Raw genomic sequence first — 14,840 nt, 5'->3', positions numbered from 1 at the left:
TTACAGAGTCACCATGTCAGCTTATCAAATTATTTCAAATGACTGGTTGATGTGAAGCTCGACTCCCTAGTATATATGGTCGACCTTGTTTCGCGCGTGGGTCATCCGTGGTCATACCAGAGGGAGGGGGGTTGGATATGCTAAATCGGCATTTGCAGGTGGATTTGGATCTCTTAATTTATCCCACTTAATAAACTGGCGATACACATTCACGTGTCGTATTCTGATCTCATATCGTTTGGCGATCACGGAGATATCACTTGATTTCTGTCCTCCACTTTTCACGCGTTAAGTTGGCATCCCTGATGGCGTGATCGTCTTGACCAGTGGCGAGCTAGCATGGGTCATTTCCAAAAATTCTTTATTTTAATTTATTATTTACATATTTTACGCCCACATTGGAGCACTGAAATCAATACATTTGAGTTAATTTCTTCTTCTTCTTCTCCCAGAACTTTTTCATCCTCTCCGACCTGGAAGCCCTTTGTGTGTCCGATATAGTATATTGTTTCCGTTCAACTGCTTTTAGTTTGAGACTTATGCTTTTGTTCTTCAAAATCCTCTTCTCTTTTCTGTCTTTGATTTGTTGCCGAGTTATACCCAATTCTTCCAAATCGTCCTGAACTTCTTTGAACCAATTATTATTGATTTTATTCTTCAAAAAGTAATCGAATAGTTGTTTCAATATCCTGGTGTCTGCTAATCTTGATATGTGACAGAAAAAGGAAATTCTTCTTTTACGCATTGTAGATATTATTGATTCACATTCACGATAGACAATGTTGTTAGGCAACAATCTCCACTGTCCATCAACTTGGTGTTTTTTATTAATAATTGTTCTAAGAATTCTTCTCTCAGTTTTCTGTAATTTGTCTGTTGTAGATTTTACATTTAATTTGAATAAAGTTTCACTAGCATAGGTTGCCTCTGGTTTAACTATGGAATTATAGTGTTTCAGCTTAGCGTTTATCGAAAGAGATTTTTTTTTATAGGTTGGCCAGGTAAGTCTTTGTGCTTGTTTAAATTTAGTTGTTCTGTGTTCTATTGCTTCTTTTTCATTTGTGTTCCATGTTATTATTTCCCCAAGATATTTGAATTTCTGAACAATTTTAATCTCTTTATTACTGTTCAGCTGAATAACTGGTAAATCAACTTTAAAAGTTGGCATCATTTCTGTTTTTTCAAATGAAATTTGTAATCCCATTTTTTTAGCTATAATTTCTAGTTGTTCAATTTGAAATTTAGCCTCTTCTATTGTATTTGCAAGTAATGCTAAATCGTCCGCAAAAGCAAGGCAGTTGAGTTTAATATTTCTACCGATCTTGATAGTTGGTTGGCATTTCTTGTTCCATTCACGCATAACCTTCTCCAATGCACAATTAAATAACAATGGTGAAAGTCCGTCTCCTTGTCGAAGTCCAGTTCTTATAGTGAATGATTCTGATAATTCACCTCTAAATTTAACTTTTGCCTTCGTATTTTTAAAAGTCATATTAATGAGGTTAACAAGTTTTTGATGTAAGCCAAATTCTTTAAGGCTTTTTAATAATGAGTCACGATGAATACTGTCGTATGCTTTTTTAAAATCTACAAACGTGATGACCAGACCCTTACTTCGAACTCTTTGGTGCTTCATTATCCATTTTAAACTAATGATTTGATCTGGACAGCTTCTACCTGGTCGAAATCCTCCCTGATATTCTCCAAGTTCTTGGTCGAGTTGTTCTTGGATTCTTGTGTATATAATCTTGGATAAAATCTTGTATGTAATATCAAGTAAGGATATCCCCCGATAATTATTTGGATCGGAGCGATCACCTTTCTTGTGCAGCGGGTGGATTATCGCTGTATTCCATTCCTCAGGAAGCTTCTCCGTGTTCCAAATATCAATGATGTATTTATGTAGGTTTTGAATAGTCTGATCATTAGCATTCTTCCATATTTCTGCTACTATTTGATTCTCTCCTGCTGCTTTGTAGTTTTTAAGTGCATTAATTGCCGTTTTCACTTCATTGTAAACTGGTGGTATAATCTTTTGTAATGGAGTTTTATTTTTTGGGTTAGGATCAAATTCTAAATGTTCCACAGGATCCTCACAATTAAGTAACTCTTTAACACGTTGGGTGCCACGTGCCGCCATATGGCGTCACGGTGGTCTTCAAATTTGAGATGGCGTGACGCCATATGGCGGCACACCGTTCTTGAAATCAGAGTTGGCGTGACGCCATATGGCGGCACAGTTGAGTTTCAGGCGATGCGCCGTAGATAATCAGCTGTGACATCTATGCGCGTAAAATTGGTACTACGTGAAGGGCGAACTTCAGGGTCTATTCCAGCTATGTATTTTTACTGTATGCCACCACATGGCGCCACAGTATTCTTCCGAAGCCACTGAGTGGCCTGTGGTCGTTGTCATAGGTGAAAGCGCGCCAGGCATTGTTTATTCCTCGTTTACGTACGTATTATCACTCAGTTTATATAGTTGTGCAAAAATATAAAAAAATGGAAGATATTGGTAATAATCTTACGAGGGAACACATACATGTGTTACACTCGGATTCGGTTGAAATTTGGTAGGAATATTCGTGGGAGACAGTAGAAAACTTGCTGTACCCAGCGCAAGTTTAAACGCCAAAATTGAACAAATAAATAGTCATAAAATTAGAAGTGCCGCGGGAGTATCGGGGTGTGGCGGAGAGGTAGGGAGGAGCGAAGCAGCGGACGTGAACCAACCGGGCTGCGTCGAGCTGCGCCAGCAGCCAGGTAGCGTAAGGTTAGCGCGTTCCCCTTAACTTTCCGATCAGATGTGCAAAACGTAAATATGAAAACAGCACATGAAACAAGTGTACAAAGGACGATGTTTGAACAAGGATGCCAATAAGGTTTGAAAAATTGCAACGAGTAACAAGAACTCGGGCGAGCCGAGACGCATATTTTCAATGTTTAGAGTTATCAGAAAACTGTTATCAACAATATGTAATGTAATATAAGTACTTGTTTTGCATTTTATTAGGTTTTCATGAATATTGCGTTAATTTGAATTAGCAAATAAATATCTCGTATTTGAAATTCGTATTGCACATTCCATGTCAAAAAATTCTGTGACACCATATGGCGTCACGCTATATTTTATCTTTCCTAAAAATTGATGTGACACCATATGGCGTCACACATGACCATGGTATGGTGAGATAAAATTTACTTAGTACATCATATAAATATATCCCAAGATTATATAAACAGACTACAACGCGTACAATTGCTTTGGCACCAGCGGAATGCAATTCAAAAACAAGCCCGGCACCAGTGGAATAGTGTGCTACAATCGGCTCGGCACTCAACGTGTTAAAGTATTCTGCAAGAATGTTAGCATTATCCTGATTATTGTGTGCCATTTTACCATTTTTATTTCTTAACATAAGTGTGGGAGGGGTAAATTTAGATTGATATTGCTTGAATGTTTTGTAATAGTCTCTTGTTTTATGCTGATTGAATGTTTCTTCTATAGTGCTAAGCATTTCCTTTTGATAATTCCTTTTAATTGTCCTAATTTCTTTAGCTGTTTGTCTTCTGGCATTAATTAGTTCTTCTCGAGATTTTTCCGTTTTCCTCTGTTGATCATTTATCCATGCCTTGTGTCTTGCTTGAATTGCTTTGTCACATTCCTCGTTCCACCACGCATGTTTCTTTCTCCTTTTGATTGGGGCAATTTCTTCAGCTATGGTTTTAAGTTTGTTGATCATTGTCTCTAATTTGTCATTTAAAGGTGTTTTGGATCTCTCTAAATATATTTTATTATTTATTAAGTAACTGGGATCATAATTTCTCCTTGCTTTGAGATGATTATGTTTGTGTTTCCTTTTTGGTGTTAACTTGATTTTTATTTTTGAGATATAATGATCCGAGTCAATGTCTACCCCACGGAGGACTCTGACATTATAAATTTCTTTATGATAATCTTTATCCATGGCAACATGATCAATCTGAAACTCTCCCAATTTTACGTTAGGGCATTTCCATGTCATAAGTTTATGTGGTCGCCTCATGAATCTGGTGGTTTCCAAAACGAGTCTATGATCTGCACAAAGTTCAATTAATCTTTGGCCATTTTTGTTCGTTAATTTATGAGCTGGCCATTTTCCTACAACTGTGCGATACTTCTTTTCTCTGCCTATTTTAGCATTGAAATCTCCAAGTAAGATTTCTATATGCTCATCAGGGATCTTCGCTAATATGTAATCAAGTTCCTCCCAAAAGTTTTCAACTCCTTCTCTATCTTTATTGTTTTTGTCATTTGTTGGTGCATGGACATTTATTAAAGTATAAGTTTTATTCCCTACTTTAATTGTTAGAAGTGCCATCCTCGAAGATTTTGAAGAAAATTCTTCAATTGAGTCTATTATGCTACTATGAACAAGAAAACCTACACCAAATTGAGGGACATTCTTCATTACTCTTTCTCCTGGAGGTCCTTTGTAGAGACGATAACCTCCTGATTCAATTGGGTCCTGGTCTGTGTTCCTAAGTTCTTGTAAAGCCATTATTAAAATCCTATGTTGGTCCATCACATCAGTTAAATGTTTCAACTTGCCCACCTTACTTAGTGAATTAATGTTTAATGTTGCAAAGTATGAAAATTTTCCTGATTTGTTGAACTTAAGTCTCTTCTTACATTGTTGGGTTAGTCCACTGTCTGTCAGCTGTCTGTCGATTGTCTGTTGGGCTTCCAGGCGCTCCGATTCGCCTAGGTCTTCTACTTGACACCCCACCGATTCCGAGTGGTGTCTTTGTGCAGATCCTTGTTGTTGTTTGTCCACACCGGTGGATTTATTCATTAGAAGACTCATCATCATTGATTGTCTGATCTTTCGATCGAAACATTTCTGACCAAGGTCAGGCTTTACAATTCCAGATGTGATCTGGAAAGGTGATTAATGAAGTATGAATTGGTGATGAATGAAGTGCTACAAGTTCATCCTAGTTGTTCAGGACTGGGAGTAGGCATTTCCTCCATACTCCGCATATGTTATGGTTTTCCCGCCAATACTCGGGTAGCTGATTGCAGTGGTTTCCCACTGGGCGATGGGGTCGCCACATCCCTACGCCACGCTTTATTTTAATTTATTACAATTACAATTAATCAACATTGGGATGATATCACAAAAATCCCCTCTGTTCAATTTTGTGGTTGGAATAATTTAATTATTTTTATCGGAGAAGCTAACTGGAGTTCGCCTTGGTTTCTCTTATGTTGGCGCATCTGCGAGTCTCTAATAAATTTTGTCATTGGGTAACACTGCAGCGGTTAGTTCAAATATCTCTTCCTTGCAACCTGACAACAAAATGCCTCGAGGCGTTGGAAAACCTATTTCGTCATCTTCTTTGTATTTTGTGACACACCGGCTGCACCTTGTTCAGAAATAAATGCTCTCTCACTTCCTTGTTGCAGTTAGGACTGTTGTTGTGAGTTCTAGATTTAATCCTCTTAGCTTTCGACAAGGAAATAATACTACCCATAATTACCGGCTTAACTCTTGGCAACAGATTGTCGAGCATACGTCTGACCATGTTGAAATTTTTCCTTACACACCAAACTGACACTGTACATAATTTAATATTCCCATATGTCTGCATTTATATTATAATATCAAATCATGATAACTAGGGCCCGTCTCATCCGGGTACACTAGGTCAGGTCGAAACATGTCCTATGTAGCTTTTTAGACAGACCATTTATCAAATGGCAACTGTGTATTGAACAAGTGGAGTTTATACAATTAAATTCTTTTAGAATTTTATCTTAGATACCCCATTTGTGCCTCGCCTTCGACCGACCGCTTTCTCTGTACTGTCAACAATGGCACGTTTGAAGTGCATCCAGTAACCTTCAGCGTCCTTCAGAAGTGGCTGAACATGGTTGGTTAGTTTGAGTTGCTGCGCAACAACTGCCGGCTCTTTCATTTTCCTTGCGGCAAAGGGGTGTACTGAGTGGCATTGTTCTTTAGCCTAAGGTAGTCATGATAAGATATTGGTCTGAGTGCACGTCTGTTATACGGTAGATATGTACGTCTAGCAGTGCAGAACGCCAATGTTTACTCGCACATATCTAATCAATTTTGTTACTCGTTGAACTGTTGGACAAGTGCCACGTTGCCGTGTGAATGTGCTTATGTGCAAAGTATGTGTTCCCAGCACACAAAGTGTTCATGCCACAGAATAAAATTAGGCATTAGCAGTTATCGTTTGTTTGCACTGCCAAACCATACGGCCCAGTGACATGTTCAAAGCTATGTATGTGTTCATCGATCTGGGCGTTCAGGTCCCCAATAAGTAATTTAATATCACACGTGGGGATTTTGTTGAAGGTCTCCTGAAGCTGATCATAGAAAAAAGCTTTATCAGCTTCTTCGGCTTCCTCTATTGGTGCATAGACCTGAACAATGATGATTTTTGCATGGCGTGAACAGAAGTGGGTGGCGATGATACAATCATTCACAGGCTTCCCTCCAATCAATACATTTGCCATTTTCCCTTTTCAGGATGAATCCAACACCACGAATATCCTGACTCTCGTGTCCAGAGTATATAATAACTTTCCCATCACTTAACCAGTTGATCTTGGCCCATCCATCTTATTTTGCTTTCAGCAACTATCATGGAAGTTGGAAATATGTAAGAAAAGATGACTGCAGTATTGCTTCTTCCAGACCTTTGTTTTGTCACCTGTGACTTTGTAGACAGACTGCATGTCATGAAAAAAGTTACAGGTATTTTCTGGAATAGTTAAACATAGATCTTTTCTTCTTGACATAAGCTTCTCTGTCCCTTTAATTAAATTTTGTCCTTAAACCTCGTTGGGACTTTGTTATAGGGAAAGCCATTTCTTTCCAGTTGCAACTTAGTAGTTAATCTATAACCGTGAGGTTCTTCAGTCTATCAAAGCTAATTCAGGATAAATAAAATTAGAAAGTAAATGAAAAAGAAAATAATAGCTGATTATATATCATTTAATTAAAAGCAGAATGACAAGTTTCATTCTTGAAAGAACATCACCAGATTCTATCAAATTATAAGTTGATCAAAATTGTTTAGAAATTTAGAAACATTTATGTTCAAATTCTGTTCATGCCCGTTAATACTTGAGTTAACTTATTTAGTGAAGTGCTCAGTGGTGGTCCTCTTTCCTTGCCTGTTGAGCAAGGCGTGCATAATAATAATAATAATAATAATAATAATAATAATAATAATAATAATAATAATAATAATAATAATAATAATAATAATAATAATAATGTGTTCGGCCTTTGCTGATGATTTGGCACTCTTCGCTGAGACAGAACAGGAAGCAATAACACAGATAAATGAACTACAGGAGATAGCCGAGAAAACAGGTTTAAAAATCTCCTTCACGAAAACAGAGATGATGAGCACGGACAGGAATTATGTGACGTCAATACCATTCGTGGAAATATATTTGTATTATTATTATTATTATTATTATTATTATTATTATTATTATTATTATTATTATTATTATTAGTTACCATATGAATACATTTCAAAGCAATATAAACAAGTGATGAAAAAGAGGTTCATCCTCACCAAAGATGAAAAAAAAGGTACTTTGTAAATTAATTTTTTTGGCTGTGAACTTGGTCTCAGTATACCAAATAATTGAACATTTTGTATTCTTACAGAGGTTTTATGTGTGGATGAGACTTGCCCATTAGACTCGCATGATGACCACGATGCTTGCCATGCAGAGATTGAGAGACTGCAGCATGAGTTGGAGTGGTTGAAGAAACAGAAATTAGTCCAGCTTCCTAACACTCTCAGGTATGAAGATCTTTGTGTTGCCTTAAAATGATCAATTCATGGCAAATGTCTGTTATATTAAGTTCCTAGAAAGAAACATGATTCAAAAGGCTTAAAGAGCTTGAATGTTTTCTCCGTTATATTAGCTTGTATTTACAGGAATGATGATTCTGACATGTCGGGATTAGTGAATGCCCTTAAGGAAAGGATTCGGCTGTTGAATACGCAGATGGATGAGAAAGAAGACCAGAAGCAGAAAATGGAGCAACTTCAAAAGGTAATTTTGGAACTTTCGTTACATTTACTCACCGTGGGCTTTTTTCCCCTCCTTTCTTATTTTGAGAATGTAGCATTAAAATGTAGGAATGTGAATATTATTATCAACCAGGTTGGTTGTACTCTTTGGAAGTGACAATCATTAAATCAAGTCATCGATCCAGTTGCAGTTAATAGGGATTGCTAGAATTCTACGTACTGTCACTTGAAGTGAATCAGATACAGAGCAAATTGGATATTGTTCTACAGGAATTTTGATGGGGATGACAGGTTACTGTACATGTGGTTGGTGGAAAGAATGTTTTGGATAGATTAACTTGAATGACCAATATATTGTGAATTGGTTGTTGTTTTTTTTTTTGCTTTATGTCGCACCGACACAGATAGGTCTTATGGCAATGATGAGTTAGGAATGGGAAGGAAGCGGCCTTGGCCTTAATTAAGGTACAGCCCCAGCATTTGCCTGGTGTGAAAATGGGAAACCATGGAAAACCATCTTCAGGGCTACCGACAGTGGGGTTCAAACGAGCAAAGTCCAACAAAATCTCAATGCCGTTTATTTGTGCAAGTGGGAATTAAGAGATCGACATGTCGAAACATTGTCGAAAAGGACCTGCATCTGTATCCTTACAAATTTACTATTGTGCATGCTTTAAAGGGTCCAGACGAACCTTCACATGCCGAGTGATTTCTGAGTGAAATCGAGTCAGGACCTTTGGATCCTCACTTTTTAATTTCTTCAAATATTCATTAACTAGGGTCAATCCCGTCTCAGTTCTGTTGTAAATATCCTGACCAGTTTTATTTTGCTCACCTGGTAAAAGAACCACAAAGGCCATCTTCTCATTTTTCTACTGTGGTTCATATTTTGGCACATCTGGCCCAAGCGGTTGACTCTGCCTTTCATCTGATTGTATACTTCCCACTTTCTGGCTCCTTTGTTACACAATCAATACAAGAAGAGCTGTGCATGCTTGATGCTAATATCACCAACTTATTTTGTTTGGATTTATACGACATTATCATGTCCTCGTGAAATAAAAACATTGACGGTCCAATTTCTCTTGACTCACATTTGACGTTAGTAGATTCCAGTGACAGTTCACGTTTATTTGCCACAACTGTCAATTTATGGTCCTACAGGAGATGTTGAATTAGAGGTGAACCAGTTATTGAAAGTAACATATCAATTGCTTCCATCAGTTTCCTTTACTAGTTTCAAAACCATATAATCAACCACGGTCATTGTATTCAGCACTGTTCCCTTTCCCTTGTATACTCTAGCATCGAGAATATTTGGTTCCCTTGTCACAGAGGATTAAAATGCTGATCGCATACTTATTAGGTTTAGAAGGAATATACATACAAAATGGGAATTTCCCTCTAAATCCGACGAGCTGTTCGTCACTCATTACATAACTTCCTGGTATTGATTCTGCAATTACGAAGAAACATCTCCCAAATCTCGGTAATCAGTGCAAGTTTATCAGTTTCCCTTCGAGCAACACTGGTCTCTTTTTCATCAGTTTTAGAAAATTGACAACAAATTTAAATCTTCCTGACATAGTTCCATGATACCTGTCTCCACAGTACAATGTGTCTAACGTCATTTCTGTAGACAAATGATTGTCCTTCATTACAGCAGATATACCGAGCTCAATAGCTGCACTCGCTTAACTGCGGCCAATATTCGGGAGATAGTAGGCTCGAACCCCACTGTCGGCAGCCCTAAAGATGGTTTTCCGTGGTTTTCCATTTTCACACCCCACGCTGGCGTAGCAGGGGGAGAGGTGATACTCCCACGTGGCGCATCCCAGGTGGCGGATAGGGGGGTCCTAACCGGCTTGCCGGCGGACTTAAGGGAAATAAAATACCTCTCACGGACCAAACACACAACCCCCTGTGGGTGGGGGACGCCGACAAAGAATACACTCACAGTATCCCCTGTCTGTCGTAAGAGGCGACTAAAAGGGGCGACCAAGGGATGATTGTCTTGGAACCATGAAACTACTTTTGATTTGTACCATCACGCGCAGAACACCATGGGTCGCTGTTACTTGCGAGTAGTACCATTCTGTTAGGTACTGAATAGTTTTGTGATTCGTAGCACTCAAGCGGTGTTCAGTGTGGTTTTCCAGTACCCGTGAGTCGTACCCATGTGAGCAACACCACGGGTCTGGGCGTTGACTGTGAGTTGTACCACTATATGAGCGACACCGTGGGTCTGCTTGATTAGTACCCACTATGTGAGGAACACCACGGGAATGCCAGCACCCGTGATTAGTACACCTAGGTGAGGAACCTCATCGGTTTGCTTTGGCTATGAGTGGCGCCATTGTGTGAGAAACACCATAGGTCTGCGTTACCTTTACGACGTACAATACTTGTGAGTAGTACCTTAATGTTTGGAACACCGTGAGTTTACGCTACCTTTGATTAGTACCGCAGCTTGAGAAATATCATGGTTCTACTTTACTCGCGACATGTACCATACTGAGGGGCCTTAGACCTGGTTTTTGGACCCCTTTAGACATCAAGCATAATCGATTCAGGACTGTGCTTTATAAGTGGTCCCTTGGTCAGTAATACTATTATTTATGACCGTTTTTGAGTTGGATCCACTGTTTTTTTTGCTTGTTTGTTTCTTGTTTGTTTTTGTTTTTTTGGGTTCATGTCCGTCCATTCATTTTTCATGACATTTTTATTTATTTTGGTCAGTGGATTTTTTGAACTTTTTGATGTCATTTCATTTTGTACCATTAGGGGCCGATGTCCTCAGTGTTAGGCCCCTTTAAACAACAAGCATCATCATCATCATCATCATCATCATCATCAACCATTTTCACACCAGGCAAATGCTCGAGCTGTACCTTAATTAAGGCCACGGCCGCTTCCTTCCCACTCCTTGGCCTTCCCTGTCCCATCGTCGCCATAAGACCTATCTGTGTCGGTACGACGTAAAGCAGCTAGCAAAAAAAAAAAAAAAAAAAAAAATACAGCAGATAATACCCCAACAAGCCCAAAACTGCATCAAGTTCTGCCATATATAAATCTTGAAATGTTCTGTCAAAACTACTTTTATATTGAGCTCTTCATAGGGCTATTTCCTTATTGAAATTAATTAGGATTAATTCAAATTTCTTAGGAGTTATGAAACATTTAAAGCAACTTGATGCAATTAATTGCTGCTTTGCATTCGGTGTCAGACCTGGTCGTACATGCACAATATTTCTTGCAGAATTTTTTCCTGATCATGTATCTGAGGTCTTCGTGCACCATATCCGGTGGTATTTGAAGATGCTCAAATACGCCAGCCTCGTGTTGGTAGATTTATTGGCACGTAAAAGAACTCCTGCAGGACAAAATTCCACCACCTCGGTGTCTCCGAAAACCGTCTAAAGTACTTAGTGGTACGTAAAAACAATAACATTATTATTTATTTGTGCACCATACAAATCCATTCTTGCCAGATAAACTATCCGGTTATGATTTGACGATTGGGTCTGGATCTCTTTCATCATAGTTTACTCTCTTTTCCCCCTCATAATTCTTGATGATTATCAGTTATTTTCCTCTTTCTACTTGCTGGCCTTGTCTTGCGTTACTTTCTGTCCAGTACATGTTTTCCCTGTATTATCCATGGCTGCAGCTGTCCCATCTCCCTGTCTCTTTGTTTGAATGAGCTTGATCATTGTGACGCTCTGAAGAATATCATCTTCAGTATCAAATTCATTTGGCAAGAATTCCAGATCCTTATCAATATCATAATCATCTTCTTGTATATCAGTTTCTACTTCATCTTCTTCATGATCACATGATTGACAAATTAGCTGTAATATCTCTTGGTCATTTTGCAGTATTTCAAACATACTAGTCTGCAAGATATTAATAAAAGCTATCTAAATTCAGATTTGGAAACCACTGTCAGATGTCATACAGCTTGTAAATCAACCAAATGATTACTTAAACTAAGTACACCAATGCTACTTTAAGGTAGTGAGACATAAAACTGACTTGCACTTCACAGAAAATCTTGAATAGCAAAGAACTCACAGTTACAATTACCTTCTCCCTTCAATTGGTGGGCAAGCACTGATTGCGAAGAGTACTGCTAGATGATAGTGGGAGGCGCTCGCTTCATTGAGGGAGGGGGAATCAGAATAGCAAACCTATATGTAAAAATTATGAGCGCTACCTTTTTAGGGTTAAGTACCCATATCTAACCTGTATTACATTACCTCTCTTGAATTGCCTATCTCTTGTCCAGTTAAACCCCAACAGCATAAGATCCAAAAGATAATTGCTGAACAAACTCCTATAGAGTTAGAGCAAATTATGAATGAGTATCATTTTTAGTTTCCTGATTCAAGAGCTTCCAGGGTCGTGAAATACAACAAACTTCGTCAAGAAGGAAAATTGAATACAAGACACACCCATTCTATAACCAATCTTAAGAAACATTCTAAAAGAGAGAGACAAAAGCTAAGTGAAAAAATTAAACTACCATTTTTTACAACCACAGGAGAAGAGTGATGAGGCAAATTGTGAATAATGGATCAAACTTCTTGCACTGTACCTATTGGTTATGTTGAAGAGTATTTTCAAACAATCCTGGTTTCTGAAAGTAATGCAACATCCCTTGAATCTCCATCATAAAATTGTGAATTTCCTTGAGCAAAAGGAACTCAAAAAAAGGAGTGAACTTGGCAATGAATATAATAAAATGTGATGCTCTTTCTGGACCAGATGGAATAACGCTGAGAGTAATAAGGTATCTAAAACCAGGGATCAGCAAAATGTATAGTTCTCTCAGGAATAACATTGCTCATATTTGGTGTAGTTTCTAAAGAACAATTTTGATACACAAAGAAGATGACCCAGCATATTTAAAGAATTTGAAACCTGTTACCATCTTGTCCATTATAAGAAGAATAATTGAGCGAGTACTTGACCGAAACCACTGCTCCTCTTTTTTGTCTGTTATAATCAGATAGGATTTGTTTCTTCGCATAGTATCTTCATTAACACCACATTTATTAATGGATATCTCAGGGCTGCCACGTTTGGTAAGTCGGACTTGTGTGTTGTTTTCGTAGACATATGCAAAGCTTTTGACTCCATTGGAAATGAACATATTAAAAGATCCTAGGATAATATAGAATTGCCTTCAAACTTGTGTGAACTGATTGTAAATTTACTGATAGATAGCAAAATTCAGATTGAATTGAAGTGGAATTCAATAAAACAAATTTTGATTGAGAAGGACGTACCTTAAAGTAGTCTATTATCGCCAACTCTATTCAGTCTGGCTATTGATGATATTAATTAATAAAACAGAGGTGGCAACTATTACGGATTGTCCATAATTATTACGGATTTCACCTCTCAATTATGGCATTACAGTTAAAGTGGAAATTATTATGAAAAAGACACATTAACATGACAAAACAAAAAAAGGAAAGAAGAATAGAATGTTCAATCCCTTTGATCGTTACTGCTAAAACCTCCTCATTTCAGTATTTATGAGTAGACAACTTCGATCGTCAGTTCCTTTTGTTACCCATCAGCAAGTATTATGAAATTCAGTCTCTATTAATTTGGCCATGATGGCCACCAATGGTCCGTGTTGACTTAATTACTATTGTTAATTATGTCAAGGTCTGCCTTGTCAATACAATTCAAAAATGTATTATATATGCTTAACCATCAAATACATAAATACACACAAGTACATGTTTCAAGAATTAAAATTCTCTTCTTCAACTTACAGATTAATCAATCAATCACTACTGATCTGCGATTAGGGCAGTCGCTCAGGTGGCCTTTTCTTAAATGATTGCAAAGAAATTGCAAGTTTATTAAACATCTCCCTTGGTAAGTTATTCCAATCCCTCACTCCCCTTCCTATAAACAAATATTTGCCCCAATTTGTCCTCTTGAATTCCAGCTTTATCTTCATATTGTGATCTTTCCTACTTTTAAAGACATCACTCAAACTTATTCATCTACTGATGTCATTCCTCGCCATCTCTCCACTGATTGATCAGAACATACCACTTAGTCGGGCAGCTCGTCTCCTTTCTCCCAAGTCTTCCCAGCCCAAACTTTGCAACATTCTTGTAATGCTATGCTTTTGTTGGAAATCACCCAGAACAAATCGAGGTGCTTTTCTTAGGATTTTTTCCAGTTCTTGAATCAAGTAATCCTGGTGAGGGTCCCGTACACTGGAACCATACTCTATTTGGGGTCTTACCAGAGACTTATATGCCCTCTCTCTTACATCCTTACTACAACCCCTAAATACCCTCAAAACCATACCCTTTATTTACAGTGAAATTGAAGGGTCAGGGGAAAAAACCAGCAGAGTCAATATTTGTACAACTTGAGAAAAAGCAAGTTTTGTGCTTGACTTCCCTAGTTCTTTCTCCTAATAGCGAAACTTTGAGTGCTAATTTCTCCTGATTCACCTGCTTTTTTTCCATTTCCGACCTCTCAATAGATGCGCATGATCACTCTGAAGCGGACTGTAACAATGTCTCAATTTCGATGAGAAAGTGACTTACCTGTTTTTTTCCCCCCAACCCTTCAATTTATGTGATTAACCCAATGAAGAACTTAACTTATATTAACACCTAGGTACTTACAATGATCCCTAAAAGGAACTTTCATCCCATCAATGCAGTAATTAAAACTGAGAGGACTGGCTTTTAACCCTGTTTATCATCATACCATTGCCTACTGTCTATCTC

General features: G+C 37.9%; 2 protein-coding genes across 4 annotated transcripts in view; one reads left to right on the top strand and one right to left on the bottom strand.

Moving 5' to 3' along the window:
- Positions 1-14,840, bottom strand: part of LOC136858123 (protein arginine methyltransferase NDUFAF7 homolog, mitochondrial) — a 213,448-nt gene that overhangs the window by 19,602 nt on the left and 179,006 nt on the right. The gene's annotated exons all lie outside the window — the stretch shown is intronic.
- GCC88 (GRIP and coiled-coil domain containing 88 kDa) overlaps positions 1-14,840 on the top strand; it is a 119,050-nt gene that overhangs the window by 67,414 nt on the left and 36,796 nt on the right. For all 3 annotated transcript variants that reach the window (XM_067137432.2, XM_067137431.2, XM_067137433.2), the window contains 2 exons: positions 7,698-7,836; positions 7,975-8,092. In XM_067137432.2, the coding sequence (XP_066993533.2) occupies positions 7,698-7,836; positions 7,975-8,092 (257 nt within the window). The remainder of the gene's footprint in view (positions 1-7,697; positions 7,837-7,974; positions 8,093-14,840) is intronic.

This window comes from Anabrus simplex, chromosome 1 (genome assembly GCF_040414725.1).
Source record: "Anabrus simplex isolate iqAnaSimp1 chromosome 1, ASM4041472v1, whole genome shotgun sequence".
NCBI classification, from domain to species: domain Eukaryota; kingdom Metazoa; phylum Arthropoda; class Insecta; order Orthoptera; family Tettigoniidae; genus Anabrus; species Anabrus simplex.
Note: the sequence above shows the minus strand (reverse complement) of the source record. Positions and strands in the feature narration are given on the sequence as shown.